Raw genomic sequence first — 16,616 nt, forward strand, 5'->3', positions numbered from 1 at the left:
ATGTACATTCCGTAGGTCATCCGGAATTTGACCGATGTGGCCGGATTAAATCCAAGTGATCAAAAAACTGTAAACATTGTCTTTCCATTATTGTTTGAGAAATCGTGAGGTTCGGGGTGTCACGCGATTTATTTTGAGTCAATTTAGAAAATGGCCATTCCGTAGGTCCCCGGATGGTGACCGGATTGAATTCGAGTGGGCCAGTTACCCTAAAAATATCATTCCCATCATTGTTTTGTAAAATTATGAAGTTTGAAGTGTCGCTCGACCTATTTTGAAGCAATTTAGAAAATGGCCATATCGTAGGTCCCCTGATTGTGACCGATGTGGCCATATTGATTCCGAGAGGGGCCAGGAATTCTAAAAATATCATTCCCATAATTGCTTTGTGAAATCATGAAGTTTGAGTTGTTGCACGACCTATTTTGAATCGATTTAGAAAACGAACGTTCCGTGGGTCCCCGGATTGTGACGAAGTGGCCGGATTGAATCCGAGTGGGCCAGAAGCCCTAAAAATATTATTCCCATCTTTGCTTTGTGAAATCATGAAGTTTAAGGTATCGCACGACCTATTTTGAAATAATTTAGAAAATGGCCACTCCGTGGGTGCCCGGACTACGACCGATAAGACCGATTGAATACGAGTGGGCCAGGAACCCTGAAAATGTCATTCCCATAATTGCTTTGTAAAATCTTGAAGTTTGAAGTATCGCACGACCTATTTTGAATCAATTTAGGACATAGCCATATCGTACGTCCCAGGATTGTGACCGATGTGGTTGGATTGAATCCGAGTGGGCCAGTAACCCTAAAAATATTATTCCAATAATTGCTTTGTACAATCAAGAAGTTTGATGTATCGCACGACCTATTTTGAAACATTTTAGAAAATGGCCACTCCGTGGGTCCCCGGATAACGACCGATGTGACCGGGTTGAATCCGAGTGGGCCAGGAACCCTGAAAATATCATTCCCATAATTGCTTTGTAAAATCATGAAGTTTGAGGTGTCGCACGACCTATTTTGAATCAATTTTGAAAATGTCCATATCGTAGGTCCCCTGGTTGTGACCGATGTAGCCATATTGATTATGAGAGGGGCCAGGAAACCTAAAATATCATTCCCATAATTGCTTTGTAATATCATGAAGTTTGAGTTGTTGCACGACCTATTTTGAATCGATTTAGAAAACGGCCGTTCAGTGGGTCCCTGGATTGTGACCGTTGTGGCCGGATTGAATCCGAGTGGGCCAGAAACCCTAAAAATATTATTCCCATCTTTGCTTTGTGAAATCATGAAGTTTAAGGTATCGCACGACCTATTTTGAAATAATTTAGAAAATGGCCACTCCGTGGGTCCCCGGACTACAACCGATACGACGGATTGAATACGAGTGGGCCAGGAACCCTGAAAATGTCATTCCCATAATTGCTTTGTAAAATCTTGAAGTTTGAAGTATCGCACGACCTATTTTGAATCAATTTAGTACACAACGCCATATCGTACGTCCCAGGATTACCGATGTGGTTGGATTGAATCCGAGTGGGCTAGTAACCCTAAAAATATCATTCCCATAATTGCTTTGTACAATCATGAAGTTTGAAGTGTCGCACGACCTATTTTGAATCAATTTAGAAAATGGCCATTCCTTGGTTCCTCGGATCATGACCGATGTGACCGGATTGAATCCGAGTGGGCCTGAAAATATCATTCCCATAATTTCTTTGTAAAATCATGAAGTTTGAAGTGTCGCACGACCTATTTTGAATCAATTTTGAAAATGTCCATATCGAAGGTCCCCTGGATGTGACCGATGTGGCCACATTGATTCCGAGAGGGGCCAGGAACCCAAAAATATCATTCCTATAATTGCTTTGTAATATCATGAAGTTTGAGGTGTTGCACGACCTATTTTGAATCGATTTAGAAAACGGCCGTTCCGTGGGTTCCCGGATTGTGACCGATATGGCCATATGGATTCCCATAGGAGCCAGGAACTCCAAAATATTATTCCCATAATTGCTTTGTGAAATCATGAAGTTTGAGGTGTCGCACGACCTATTTTGAATCAATTTAGTACACAACGCCATATCGTACGTCCCAGGATTGTGACCGATGTGGCCGGATTGAATCCGAGTGGGCCAGGAACCCTAAAATATTATTTCCATAATTGCTTTGTACAATCATGAAGTTTGAAGTGTCGCACGACCTATTTTGAATCAATTTAGAAAATGGCCATTCCTTGGTTCCTCGGATCATGACCGATGTGACCGGATTGAATCCGAGTGGGCCTGAAAATATCATTCCATAATTTCTTTGTAAAATCATGAAGTTTGAAGTGTCGCACGACCTATTTTGAATCAATTTTGAAAATGTCCATATCGAAGGTCCCCTGGATGTGACCGATGTGGCCACATTGATTCCGAGAGGGGCCAGGAACCCAAAAATATCATTCCCATAATTGCTTTGTAATATCATGAAGTTTGAGGTGTTGCACGACCTATTTTGAATCGATTTAGAAAACGGCCGTTCCGTGGGTTCCCGGATTGTGACCGATATGGCCATATGGATTCCCATAGGAGCCAGGAACTCCAAAAATATTATTCCCATAATTGCTTTGTGAAATCATGAAGTTTGAGGTGTCGCACGACCTATTTTGAATCGATTTAGAAAATGGCCATCCCGTGTAAATTAAAAAAAAATGTAGATGGCCACTTATTCCGGGGACAACTGACCCCAATGGAATCTGTAATAATTCTGGAACCGTACTGTGGATAGCCTCGAACAGTATAAATCGAAAATTGGGATCCATCCGGATGGAATGCAATTTGTTGCGAAAGAATCGGTCAATAAATGCGGATTTTACAGCAGTTTAGATTTTTGAAAGCCCTTAAAAACAGACGTCGGAGACGGAAAGGTTAAATGTAGAGAAAGTTAGGAAAATTTCCTAAAAAAATAAGAAAACTTGGCAAATAGGTACTGAAATGCTGATGAGTTGGGAGAAATTCATTAGGATCGGAATAAAAAAAAGTTTAGAGGGCAATGCTGAAATAAGCTCAACAATTGTCAATTTTCACGCCTCCACATGCCACAATGGCAATAGGGACAACGTTTGCTAGTAATAAAATAAAACTGATCGAAGTTTATATTGACGAATGGCGATAGGATCTATTTAAATCGATCTCCAGAATTGTTTTAGCAAAAATACTTACCAAGCGTCGAGTCGTGGTTCTGCAAAGTTGCAAGAAAGGGCTTTGATCTTAATACCTGAAGATACCGTAAAACGATAAACCAGACGCCCCAACGGGTTTCATTGACTTTCGGTGGCAGAGCAATTTTGTGCAGAACAAAAAGCTCCCTGCTAGTCTTATGATGCATCTTTGACAAATTTTGTTGATTTGACCCAGCCTCTTATTGTGCAGCTTAATGACATCGTATGCGACCAATTGCGCCGTATGAGCACCACACCTGATGCTGTCCAGAATAACTGGCTCTTCTGAATCGTCGTCATTGACAAGGATGTCAGATGTTCCATCTTTCTCGTTCTCGAAATCGTTTGTGTCTTCCTGTTGTTCGGTAGTGCTTTGCTTGTTGTGTTCTTCTTTTACCTTTACGTCTGCTTCTTGGGCGTCATCAGAGTCGAATTCGGCAAACTCAGCGGGCAGCATGCTCATCAGACCAAGGTTTTCCTCATCTGGCATCAATAGGCTTTGCTCCCTGTCGTATTGTTCCAATAGCTCGAATTCGGCTGGTAACATGCTGTTTAGAGCAGCTTCGTCTTCTGATCCAGGTTTCGATAGAGCTTTCAAAAGCTTGACACTTGCGCACATATTGGCGCCGTTGTCATGAGCAATTGCGAATATGTGATTGATGTCCAATCCGAGATCATTCAGCTCTTCGAGTATTACGTTTGACAAATTTTCCTTGGTTTGTCGCTCGTTCATCTCGCGCACAGCTACAGATAGTGACAATTTATTTAACTGTTAGTAAATTAAGAAAATCCTGTGCCATTACACACAAAAATAGATTTCAAACTTACCTAGGTGTCTGATCCGTACTTGGCCGTCTTCATCAGCATACTGAGCGTTGATTCCAAAAATGGCCCTGCCACGACGCGACGCGGAGTCGATTTTTAAACTCAACATTCGTTTTTGCATTCGGGATCGCAAAATTTCGCGGATGGTTGCCGCGGCTGCTTTAACGAAAGCCGCAACGCGATGACGTGTCCACTTGTTCCCGATTGCGTTCAACACAGGATGTATCAATGTTTTTGAGCCAATCCATTCGATGAAGCTGAACGGTAAATTGTTAATTGTTACTAGTTGTAACAATCCTAAATAGCAGTCTCTTTTTTCTAGGTCAACCAGCAGTTTGGCACCCTTCGGCTTCTTTGGGGCAGGTTCTTCTTCTGGTTTATCATCCAGGTTCAGCCCTTTGTAGGCATCTGGATGGGATGTTTGGAGGTGCCGTTTAAAGTTACTGGCCAAAAAAGTTTTTTTTTGTGCATAACTGCATTTCGGGACACAATCGACATCCACTGCACATTTGTATATAATGAGTTCGCCCTCTTGTATTTGCTCCACTATTTGGAGAATCTTATCTTTCTGCGAAATTCCCTTCCGTGCCATTTTAATTTAGTTTTCACCACGCAATCGCGAGCTGATCCTATCGGACAATTCGGTGCCTAATGCTGAATCGGATTGTGAAGTGATGATAACTGGTCAAACAAAGCCGATGAATGACTCGCGGAACGGCAGAAGCAAGTAGTGATGAATGCGGGTGTGGTTGACAGACGATGACGTTTGCATTGTGTTCATTCAATGAGTGGCATTGTCGCTTTTGTTTTCTTTTGAGAAGAGATGCCAGCATTTTAGTTGTGCGTGTTGAGTGAATCAGAAATAAAATGTGAAATGAACGTTCATTGATACGATTGAAACCATCCTTGCTGCCACCTTCCGGAATATCTGCAGCACGCGTCTCCAGTTTTTCAACGAAGGACCGTTTCACCGTGGCATCTTCCAGTCGGCGTGTGTTGAATCGTCGTCCAACTCTTTCCTCCTGCCGACGAATCCGCGCAATGCGCAGGCGTATTTCGCCGATGAGGAGGTGATGATCAGACGCGATATCGGCACTACGTTTATTCCGTACATCAAGAAGGCTCCGTTTCCATTTTCGGCTGATGCAGATGTGGTCGATTTGATTTTCTGTAAAGCCGTCACGGGAGACCCACGTGACCTTGTGAACCGGTCGATGAGGGAAGAGCGATACCCCGATCACCATGTCATTATTACCACAAAATTCTGCGAACAGCTCTCCGTTTTCGCTCATTTCTCCGAGACCATGGCGTCCCATAATGCGCTCATGGTTCGAGTTGTCGGATCCGATCTTCGCATTGAAGTCGCCCAAACAGATCTTGATATCACCCTTCGGAATTCTATCTACGACGGCATTGAGTTGACTGTAGAAGTTCTCTTTGTCTTGCAGATCAGCAGCATCGGTTGGCGCATAACATTGGATTATAGTAAGGTTTCGGACCCGTGTTCTAAATCTGGCAACGATTATCCTTTCACTTATAGGTTCCCACTTCATAAGCGCAGAGTGTGCCTGAGCGCTTAGTAGGAAGCCAACTCCGCGATGCCGGGGAGCGTGTTCACCTCGTAAACCAGAGTATAGCAGAACTTGTCCCGACGGCGTTCTGTGTTCTCCAAAGTTTGGCCAACGGACTTCACTCAGTCCCAGGATCTCAAGCTTCATGCGGCGTGCCTCATTGGCAAGTTGTGCCAATTTACCCTGCTGGGCTAGGGTTAAAACGTTCCATGTTCCTATTCGTGTCCGTTGTTTCGCGCTAAGAGTCGTCGCCGTAAAATCAGTCCGTATTCTTTCATTATCGGATTCTCGAACAAATTGATGTTTCGGGAACAGTAGGTTGTTGGCCCAAGGTTCCCTATCCACCGGGATGGGGCTGCCATCTTAGGTATAGCTTCCGGGGAATAGCATTTCATACTCAGCCGCTGGATGCCAGAACAGACGCTGTTGGAGCCGCACCTCCTTGGTGGACAGACGCTCGATCAGTCGGGTCATATTTGTTTAAAGTCCCACCCAACACCAGGACTAGGCTAGTGCGCTTTGAGCGGCACACGGTCGCTTTGATAGGGCCTGACGGTGTGTGGCGGCGAAGAATGAACCACGAGCTCGCCCAGCTCTACGGTGAACCCAGTATCCAGAAGGTAGCTAAAGCCGGAAGGGTACGATGGGCAGGACATGTTGCAGAATGCCGGACAGCAACCCTACAAAGATGGTGTTCGCTTCCGATCCGGCAGGTACGAGACAGCGTGGAGCGCAGCGAGCGAGATGGGCAGACCAGGTGCAAAACGACTTGGCGAGCGTGGGGCGTATCCGAGGATGGAGAGATGCGGCCTCGAACCGTGTATTGTGGCGTCAAATTGTTGATTCAGTGTTATCTGTTTAGATGTAAACTAAATAAATGAATGACAAATGCTGAACGGCTAAAATTCTTGCCTTTTGTTGAACACCCATAAGAAATGCACGTGCTTTCAACAATAGGCGAAGAAATGTTAGTAACTTGTATGGAAATTGGCTTTTGCTGCTATCATTTAGAACATGATGGCCGTGAAGAATTTTCAACTATTTTAATGAACCTCCAGTCCGTTGTGGATATTCACACCAGTATTGAGATTTTCATCCAGAAGTTCCGAGATATTTACATTAAACGCTCTCTCGCTTTCATAAAAACACATAAACAATGAAAGCAATTTCGTCAAATTTTCATCGCATCGCAAGTATTATAAACGAACTGTCTCTCCTTCAATAATGTTATTATGATTACTTCTAATTCGAAAATCAGGAACAATATAATCATTTTATCGGCTAGTCATCGTTGTTTGCTCAGATTTATCAAAACCACCTTGAAATTTTGATTTCAAAACAAAGCATTATTCCCATCATGAGTGCTTGTAATGTGATAGGTGACCAAAAGCCCGCTACATTTTCATTTGGTATCTTGAAAATGAAAATGCCTAACATGACGATCACGGAAACTACCAGTACTGATTCAGACTGATCACCTAGAAATGCCCACGGCTCTTCAAGGTTTTCTTACAAATTTAGCAAATAGTCAGAAATTAAATCTCGACCATGGTTTTCTTCAATCCCAATACTGACTGTTATTAGAAGCTCTTTTAAATGTTTTTGCCTAGGGAGCTGGGGCTCTGCCTAAACATGAAGAATTATGAATATGAACAAAGAAATTAAAACGCTGCTAGTTGTGCCTTTTTAAATTGAAGCCATCGGCTCGCTTATCAATTTAAATACTTACGAACCACCACTTGGAAATTAATCATCACCATCGTGAATCTTCCAAACAACGATGACGGTTAGGCATTTCAATTAAGCAATCCAGACCAAGGATGGTTTCAATCGTATCAATGAACGTTCATTTCACATTTTATTTCTGATTCACTCAACACGCACAACTAAAATGCTGGCATCTCTTCTCAAAAAGAAAACAAAAGCGACAATGCCACTCATTGAATGAACACAATGCAAACGTCATCGTCTGTCAACCACACCCGCATTCATCACTACTTGCTTCTGCCGTTCCGCGAGTCATTCATCGGCTTTGTTTGACCAGTTATCATCACTTCACAATCCGATTCAGCATTAGGCACCGAATTGTCCGATAGGATCAGCTCGCGATTGCGTGGTGAAAACTAAATTAAAATGGCACGGAAGGAATTTCGCAGAAAGATAAGATTCTCCAAATAGTGGAGCAAATACAAGAGGGCGAACTCATTATATACAAATGTGCAGTGGATGTCGATTGTGTCCCGAAATGCAGTTATGCACAAAAAAAAACTTTTTTGGCCAGTAACTTTAAACGGCACCTCCAAACATCCCATCCAGATGCCTACAAAGGGCTGAACCTGGATGATAAACCAGAAGAAGAACCTGCCCCAAAGAAGCCGAAGGGTGCCAAACTGCTGGTTGACCTAGAAAAAAGAGACTGCTATTTAGGATTGTTACAACTAGTAACAATTAACAATTTACCGTTCAGCTTCATCGAATGGATTGGCTCAAAAACATTGATACATCCTGTGTTGAACGCAATCGGGAACAAGTGGACACGTCATCGCGTTGCGGCTTTCGTTAAAGCAGCCGCGGCAACCATCCGCGAAATTTTGCGATCCCGAATGCAAAACGAATGTTGAGTTTAAAATCGACTCCGCGTCGCGTCGTGGCAGGGCCATTTTGGAATCAACGCTCAGTATGCTGATGAAGACGGCCAAGTACGGATCAGACACCTAGGTAAGTTTGAAATCTATTTTGTGTGTAATGGCACAGGATTTTCTTAATTTACTAACAGTTAAATAAATTGTCACTATCTGTAGCTGTGCGCGAGATGAACGAGCGACAAACCAAGGAAAATTTGTCAAACGTAATACTCGAAGAGCTGAATGATCTCGGATTGGACATCAATCACATATTCGCAATTGCTCATGACAACGGCGCCAATATGTGCGCAAGTGTCAAGCTTTTGAAAGCTCTATCGAAACCTGGATCAGAAGACGAAGCTGCTCTAAACAGCATGTTACCAGCCGAATTCGAGCTATTGGAACAATACGACAGGGAGCAAAGCCTATTGATGCCAGATGAGGAAAACCTTGGTCTGATGAGCATGCTGCCCGCTGAGTTTGCCGAATTCGACTCTGATGACGCCCAAGAAGCAGACGTAAAGGTAAAAGAAGAACACAACAAGCAAAGCACTACCGAACAACAGGAAGACACAAACGATTTCGAGAACGAGAAAGATGGAACATCTGACATCCTTGTCAATGACGACGATTCAGAAGAGCCAGTTATTCTGGACAGCATCAGGTGTGGTGCTCATACGGCGCAATTGGTCGCATACGATGTCATTAAGCTGCACAATAAGAGGCTGGGTCAAATCAACAAAATTTGTCAAAAGATGCATCATAAGACTAGCAGGGAGCTTTTTGTTCTGCACAAAATTGCTCTGCCACCGAAAGTCAATGAAACCCGTTGGGGCGTCTGGTTTATCGTTTTACGGTATCTTCAGGTATTAAGATCAAAGCCCTTTCTTGCAACTTTGCAGAACCACGACTCGACGCTTGGTAAGTATTTTGCTAAAACAATTCTGGCGATCGATTGAAATAGATCCTATCGCCATTCGTTAATATGAACTTCGATCAGTTTTATTTTATTACTAGCAAACGTTGTCCCTATTGCCATTGTGGCATGTGGAGGCAACGTCGAAAATTGACAATTTTTGAGCTTATTTCAGCACTGCCCTCTAGACTTTTTTTATTCCGATCCTAATGAATTTCTCCCAACTCATCAGCATTTCAGTATTTGCCAAGTTTTCTTATTTTTTTTAGAAAATTTTCCTAACTTTCTCTACATTTAACCTTTCCGTCCCCGACGTCTGCTTTTAAGGGCTTTCAAAAATCTAAACTGCTGTAAAATCCGCATTTCTTGACCGATTCTTTCGCAACAAATTGCATTCCATCCGGATGGATCCCAATTTTCGATTTATACTATTCGAGGCTATCCACAGTACGGTTCCAGAATTATTACAGATTCCATTGGGGTCAGTTGTCCCCGGAATAAGTGGCCATCTACATTTTTTTTTTAATTTACACGGGATGGCCATTTTCTAAATCGATTCAAAATAGGTCGTGCGACACCTCAAACTTCATGATTTCACAAAGCAATTATGGGAATAATATTTTTGGAGTTCCTGGCTCCTATGGGAATCCATATGGCCATATCGGTCACAATCCGGGAACCCACGGAACGGCCGTTTTCTAAATCGATTCAAAATAGGTCGTGCAACACCTCAAACTTCATGATATTACAAAGCAATTATGAGAATGATATTTTTGGGTTCCTGGCCCCTCTCGGAATCAATGTGGCCACATCGGTCACATCCAGGGGACCTTCGATATGGACATTTTCAAAATTGATTCAAAATAGGTCGTGCGACACTTCAAACTTCATGATTTTACAAAGAAATTATGGGAATGATATTTTCAGGCCCACTCGGATTCAATCCGGTCACATCGGTCATGATCCGAGGAACCAAGGAATGGCCATTTTCTAAATTGATTCAAAATAGGTCGTGCGACACTTCAAACTTCATGATTGTACAAAGCAATTATGGAAATAATATTTTTAGGGTTACTGGCCCACTCGGATTCAATCCAACCACATCGGTCACAATCCTGGGACGTACGATATGGCGTTGTGTACTAAATTGATTCAAAATAGGTCGTGCGACACCTCAAACTTCATGATTTCACAAAGCAATTATGGGAATAATATTTTTGGAGTTCCTGGCTCCAATGGGAATCCATATGGCCATATCGGTCACAATCCGGGAACCCACGGAACGGCCGTTTTCTAAATCGATTCAAAATAGGTCGAGCAACACCTCAAACTTCATGATATTACAAAGCAATTATAGGAATGATATTTTTGGGTTCCTGGCCCCTCTCGGAATCAATGTGGCCACATCGGTCACATCCAGGGGACCTTCGATATGGACATTTTCAAAATTGATTCAAAATAGGTCGTGCGACACTTCAAACTTCATGATTTTACAAAGAAATTATGGGAATGATATTTTCAGGCCCACTCGGATTCAATCCGGTCACATCGGTCATGATCCGAGGAACCAAGGAATGGCCATTTTCTAAATTGATTCAAAATAGGTCGTGCGACACTTCAAACTTCATGATTGTACAAAGCAATTATGGGAATAATATTTTTAGGGTTACTAGCCCACTCGGATTCAATCCAACCACATCGGTAATCCTGGGACGTACGATATGGCGTTGTGTACTAAATTGATTCAAAATAGGTCGTGCGATACTTCAAACTTCAAGATTTTACAAAGCAATTATGGGAATGACATTTTCAGGGTTCCTGGCCCACTCGTATTCAATCGGTCGTATCGGTTGTAGTCCGGGGACCCACGGAGTGGCCATTTTCTAAATTATTTCAAAATAGGTCGTGCGATACCTTAAACTTCATGATTTCACAAAGCAAAGATGGGAATAATATTTTTAGGGTTTCTGGCCCACTCGGATTCAATCCGGCCACAACGGTCACAATCCAGGGACCCACTGAACGGCCGTTTTCTAAATCGATTCAAAATAGGTCGTGCAACAACTCAAACTTCATGATATTACAAAGCAATTATGGGAATGATATTTTAGGGTTCCTGGCCCCTCTCGGAATCAATGTGGCCACGTCGGTCACATCCAGGGGACCTTCGATATGGACATTTTCAAAATTGATTCAAAATAGGTCGTGCGACACTTCAAACTTCATAATTTTACAAAGAAATTATAGGAATGATATTTTCAGGGTTTCTGGCTCACTCGGATTCAACCCGGTCACATCGGTCGTTATCCGGGGACCCACGGAGTGGCCATTTTCTAAAATGTTTCAAAATAGGTCGTGCGATACTTCAAACTTCTTGATTGTACAAAGCAATTATTGGAATAATATTTTTAGGGTTACTGGCCCACTCGGATTCAATCCAACCACATCGGTCACAATCCTGGGACGTACGATATGGCTATGTCCTAAATTGATTCAAAATAGGTCGTGCGATACTTCAAACTTCAAGATTTTACAAAGCAATTATGGGAATGACATTTTCAGGGTTCCTGGCCCACTCGTATTCAATCGGTCTTATCGGTCGTAGTCCGGGCACACACGGAGTGGCCATTTTCTAAATTATTTCAAAATAGGTCGTGCGATACCTTAAACTTCATGATTTCACAAAGCAAAGATGGGAATAATATTTTAGGGCTTCTGGCCCACTCGGATTCAATCCGGCCACTTCGTCACAATCCGGGGACCCACGGAACGTTCGTTTTCTAAATCGATTCAAAATAGGTCGTGCAACAACTCAAACTTCATGATTTCACAAAGCAATTATGGGAATGATATTTTAGAATTCCTGGCCCCTCTCGGAATCAATATGGCCACATCGGTCACAATCAGGGGACATACGATATGGCCATTTTCTAAATTGCTTCAAAATAGGTCGAGCGACACTTCAAACTTCATAATTTTACAAAACAATGATGGGAATGATATTTTTAGGGTAACTGGCCCACTCGAATTCAATCCGGTCACCATCCGGGGACCTACGGAATGTCCATTTTCTAAATTGACTCAAAATAAATCGCGTGACACCCCGAACCTCACAATTTCTTAAACAATAATGGAAAGACAATGTTTACAGTTCTTTGATCACTTGGATTTAATCCAGCCACATCGGTCAAATTCCGGATGACCTACGGAATGTACATTTCCTAAATTGATTCAAAATATATCGTGTGTCGTCTCAATTTTCATGATTCCTCAAAGCAATGATGAAAGTGATGTTTTAGTAGTTCTTAGGCCACTTCGGTTCAATCTGGTCTCCTCGGCACAATCCGGATGACCTATGTAATAAACATTCACTGGAATGAGAATGTTGTTGGCTATTCCGTTGATCCTCGGATTGCGACCGATGTGACCGGATTGAATCCGAGTGGGCCAGGAACTCTAAAAATATCATTCCCATAATTGCTTCGTAAAATCATGAAGTTTGAAGTGTCGCACGACCCATTTTGAATCAATCTAGAAAATGGCAATATCGTACACACTTAATTTATTTTACCGGGATCTCAGCAAAATGTTGAACTTTTACCGAGATTCGCACAGCCGTGCCCCAGCAAACATGTTTTTTGCCGAGATTTCTGTCAATATTGCTAAAAATAAGCAAATAATTTGCCGAAAATCATTGTTAGCTGACGTCACTTTTGCCGGGATATCAGTTTTTAATTTTGCTGGCGCACGGCTGTGCGGATTTTTGTCGAGCTGCAAGAATAAAAACTGAGTGTGTAGGTCCTCCGGATTATAGCCAATGCGGCCAGACTGAATCCGAGTGGGCCAGGAATCGTAAAAATATCTTTTCCATAATTGCTTTTTACAATCATGAAGTTTGAAGTGTCGCACGACCTATTTCGAATCAATTTAGAAAATGGCCATATCGTAGGTTCCCCGGATTGTGGCCGATGTAACCGGATTGAATCCGAGTGGATCAAGAACCCTAAAAATATTATTCTCATCACAGCTTTGTACAATCATGAAGTTTGATGCGTCGCAAGACCAATTTTGAATCAAATTAGAAAATTGCCATTCCGTAAGTCTTCCGGATTGTGGCCGGAATGGATCCGAGTGGGTCAGGAACTCTAAAAATATCATTCCCATAATTGCATTGTAAAATCATGAAGTTTGAGGTGTCGCACGACCTATTTTGAATCGATTTAGAAAATGGCCATTCCGTGGGTCCCCGGGTTGTAACCAATGTGGCCAGATTGAATCTGAGTGGGCCAGGAACCCTAAAATATCATTCCCATCATTGCTTTGTAAAATCATGAAGTTTGAGGTGTCGCACGACCTACTTTGAATCGATTGAGAAAATGGCCATTCCGTGGGTCCTCGGATGTGGCCGTATTTAATCCGAGTGGGCCAGGAACCCTAAAAATATCATTCCCATCATTGCTTTGTGAAATCATGAAGTTTGAGGTGTCGCACAACCTGGTTTGACTTAAATTTGTAAATGGCCACTTATTCCGGGGACAACTGACGCCAATGGAATCTGGAATAATTCTGGAACCATACTAGTATGCATCGAAAATTGGGATCCACCCGGATGGAATGCAACTTGTTGCGAAAGAATCGATCAAGAAATGCGGTTTTTACAGCAGTTTAGATTTTTGAAAGCCCTTAAAAACAGACGTCGGGGACGAAAAGGTTAAACACAGTTGCTCCACAGACAAATCGAACCGTACTTACCTCTCAGATCGGTCCATACGTTCGTAAGTCATATTGCTTTAAAGGGAATATATATGTATATATAGTTTCAGATGCTACAAATTATGAAATAAAATAATCAAATTTTATATCGACTAATGGAGATAGGACCTGTTTAAATCGAACGCCAGAATATTACTGGAAATGATAACTAGTTTCACGATCTATTTCCGCAATGCATTTTTAAATTTAATGTTGCATTGTTCACTTATATCGTCCTTATAATTCACTTCTTGACAGATTTAAGCCAACATTGGAAATTTATCGACCGCTTTTGCGAAGCTTTTGAGCCAATTTATGTATTGACACTCAAACTGCAAAAAGACCACGTTCCACTGTCTGATTTTTACGCTGACTGGCTGGTATGCCAAGCTAAGTTGAACGCTATTAAGAAACAGGGAAATACACTGGCAGCCAAGTTGCATACATCCATGCAAAAAAGAGTTGAGAAACTTCGCTCAAGCATGGCTTTCAAAGCCAGCTTGTACCTTGATCCACGTTTCAACTTTGCTGGATCCGCCCGCTTGACTCCAGAAGAAAAGAGAGAGGCACAGGTACATATATATTTCATATTCACCAAGGTTTTTTTTTTACCCGGTTGTAATTCATTATTTTCTCGGTTAAACTGAACTTTCGCAGCCTTTTAAATACCCTTTGAATTTTTTTTGATTTTTTTGTGAATTGTTCCTTGGGGTTAACTATAATTGCTTCATTGACGCTGAAGGTCTTTATCGGCCAAAACCAAACCGTGTAAAAAAACCTGGGTGTATATAGTATCTGTAAATAAAACATAAAAAAAATGCAAATATTAATTTTAGGAATATCTCATCGCACTAAGCAACCGACTCGATGTACTGGAAGGTTTACAAGAGGAACTATGTACAGATGATGGAGAGGCAAGTACTAGTGGTTTTGTGGAGGATTACTTGATGGATTTCTTCAACGAAGCAAGTAATGATACTGCGTCATCCAGCTCAGAGAAAAGAGCAGCGAACGAATCGCTTCGCGACGAGTTGTCCAAGCTTGAAAAACGAAATAAAGTTAACATCACAGTCAACATGCCACCTCCTTCAAGCTCCAACACCAGCGGCCACCAGTTCCCCAGTGCCGCGGACAACAATCAACCAAGCACATCTAAGGCCCAACCTGCTCCAGCGGCTAGCGAATCCTCTACGCGTTTCGATATTCTTCAATATTGGAAAAAACGTAAGTTCTCCAGTCCACGGCTGTATCGCCTAGCAATGGTAGTTTTGGCTGCACCATCGACGCAAGTGACAGTAGAACGCCTATTCAGTCAACTCAAATACATATTGACTGATAGACGCATGCAGCTCTACGGCGTATCTGTACACGATATTATGATTCTAAAGATGAATCCGGATTTGCTGATTGAGGTTGTCGAAACACTCCTTGAGCATCACGCTTTTTAATTCAACTACGCTATCCATTTGTTTAACAGTTGATTTTTTCTTTACAATTGTTTTTTTTCAATGAACACCTATATTTGAAGAAGAAAAGTACATATAAAGTCTGCATAAGTCAAAATGCACAGACGATTGCAAGCTTTGCAGAAGTTTGAACTCATGAAATATAAATATGATGAATATCACCATTCGAAACGCATTTTTGATTATTCATTTATTATCACTTTTACTTCGCCAGACTCCTTCTGATGCTCACAAAAATATGTTTTATCCTCATCCAATCGATCCACTTTTATCCCGCATGCACACTAGGGTCATGCACAAATAACGTTAAAGTTTTAAGGGAGTGATGGATTCACGAAATACGATGACGCAAACAAAACTTTCAGGCGGTTCTTACAAAAAGGTGACAAAGAGGGAAAACCGTTTTAAATGTGCAAATTTTGATTTGACGTAATTTGTGAATCACCCCGAACCGTGCCTCTTTCCTTCAAACCAATTTATGTTTCACCGACTAAAACCGAAGGACATCTATGAGAGCACGAGGCGTTAAATTGGTCCACTAGATCACTTCTCTTTGCTAAATTACGTCATGCACAAATTACGTAGCATTTTAGGGGGAGGAAGTGTCTGAGATTTTGTGATCGGCCATGTATAAAGAATAGGAAAATGCTCTACTATGGAGTAGGGGGAGTCGAAAACCACAAAAAAGCAACGTCATTTGTGCATGAGCCCTAACGGTCGCTTATGATCTTGAAAAGACTAAAGCCTGAGCCGTACACATTGTTGAAATTCTCAGGTGGAAATTGAATCACGACCAACTAAGGCATCTACATTTTTTACCACCTACGCTGTCATAATTCATCGCTGTCCTCTTTAAACGTAGCAATATCATTGCTACTTTGCAGTAGAGAGAGTCAATGATTAAAAGGAAATAATTTGTTATTCATTATTGATGTTGTGATTAGTTGTACCATGACGATTCATGCATTACGTTAGTAATTTTAAAGAGTTTTCTCACCCTAGTTTTCACTATCTGATTGAATAACTACTTCTCCTACAGAAAGAACGTTTTGGCTTAACCACCAACGAATCTCATCATATAACAAAGTCTTCATGACAGTAGGTGAACGCTGGCTATTTGGACGCTCGTTCCTCGAATACCACACCTGCAGCCCAGAAGAGATTATCCTCGTAAATTCAGTTGTTTTACGTCTATCAACTTCCAGTGTCGCGTGCATTCGAGAACGCAGTACAGTGCAACGAAGACGATAG

At 41.9% G+C, this 16,616-nt stretch overlaps 3 protein-coding genes across 7 annotated transcripts in view; 2 read left to right on the plus strand and 1 right to left on the minus strand.

The window, feature by feature from the left end:
* LOC134224844 (E3 ubiquitin-protein ligase SH3RF1) overlaps positions 1-16,616 on the plus strand; it is a 102,068-nt gene that overhangs the window by 30,629 nt on the left and 54,823 nt on the right. The gene's annotated exons all lie outside the window — the stretch shown is intronic.
* LOC134219659 (uncharacterized) lies at positions 3,261-4,715 on the minus strand. Its single transcript, XM_062698462.1, has 2 exons — positions 4,040-4,715; positions 3,261-3,955 (listed from the first exon to the last, which is right to left on the minus strand). The coding sequence occupies exons 1-2, from the start codon at positions 4,626-4,628 to the stop codon at positions 3,261-3,263; spliced, it is 1,284 nt and encodes a 427-aa protein (XP_062554446.1). The 5' UTR covers positions 4,629-4,715.
* On the plus strand, positions 8,282-15,279 carry LOC134219662 (uncharacterized). The gene is made up of 5 exons (XM_062698466.1): positions 8,282-8,325; positions 8,409-9,152; positions 14,158-14,471; positions 14,736-15,123; positions 15,239-15,279. Exons 2-5 carry the CDS (start codon positions 8,420-8,422, stop codon positions 15,277-15,279), a joined length of 1,476 nt encoding a protein of 491 aa, XP_062554450.1. The 5' UTR covers positions 8,282-8,325; positions 8,409-8,419.

Source organism: Armigeres subalbatus, chromosome 3 (assembly GCF_024139115.2).
Source record: "Armigeres subalbatus isolate Guangzhou_Male chromosome 3, GZ_Asu_2, whole genome shotgun sequence".
Taxonomy (NCBI): Eukaryota; Metazoa; Arthropoda; class Insecta; order Diptera; family Culicidae; genus Armigeres; species Armigeres subalbatus.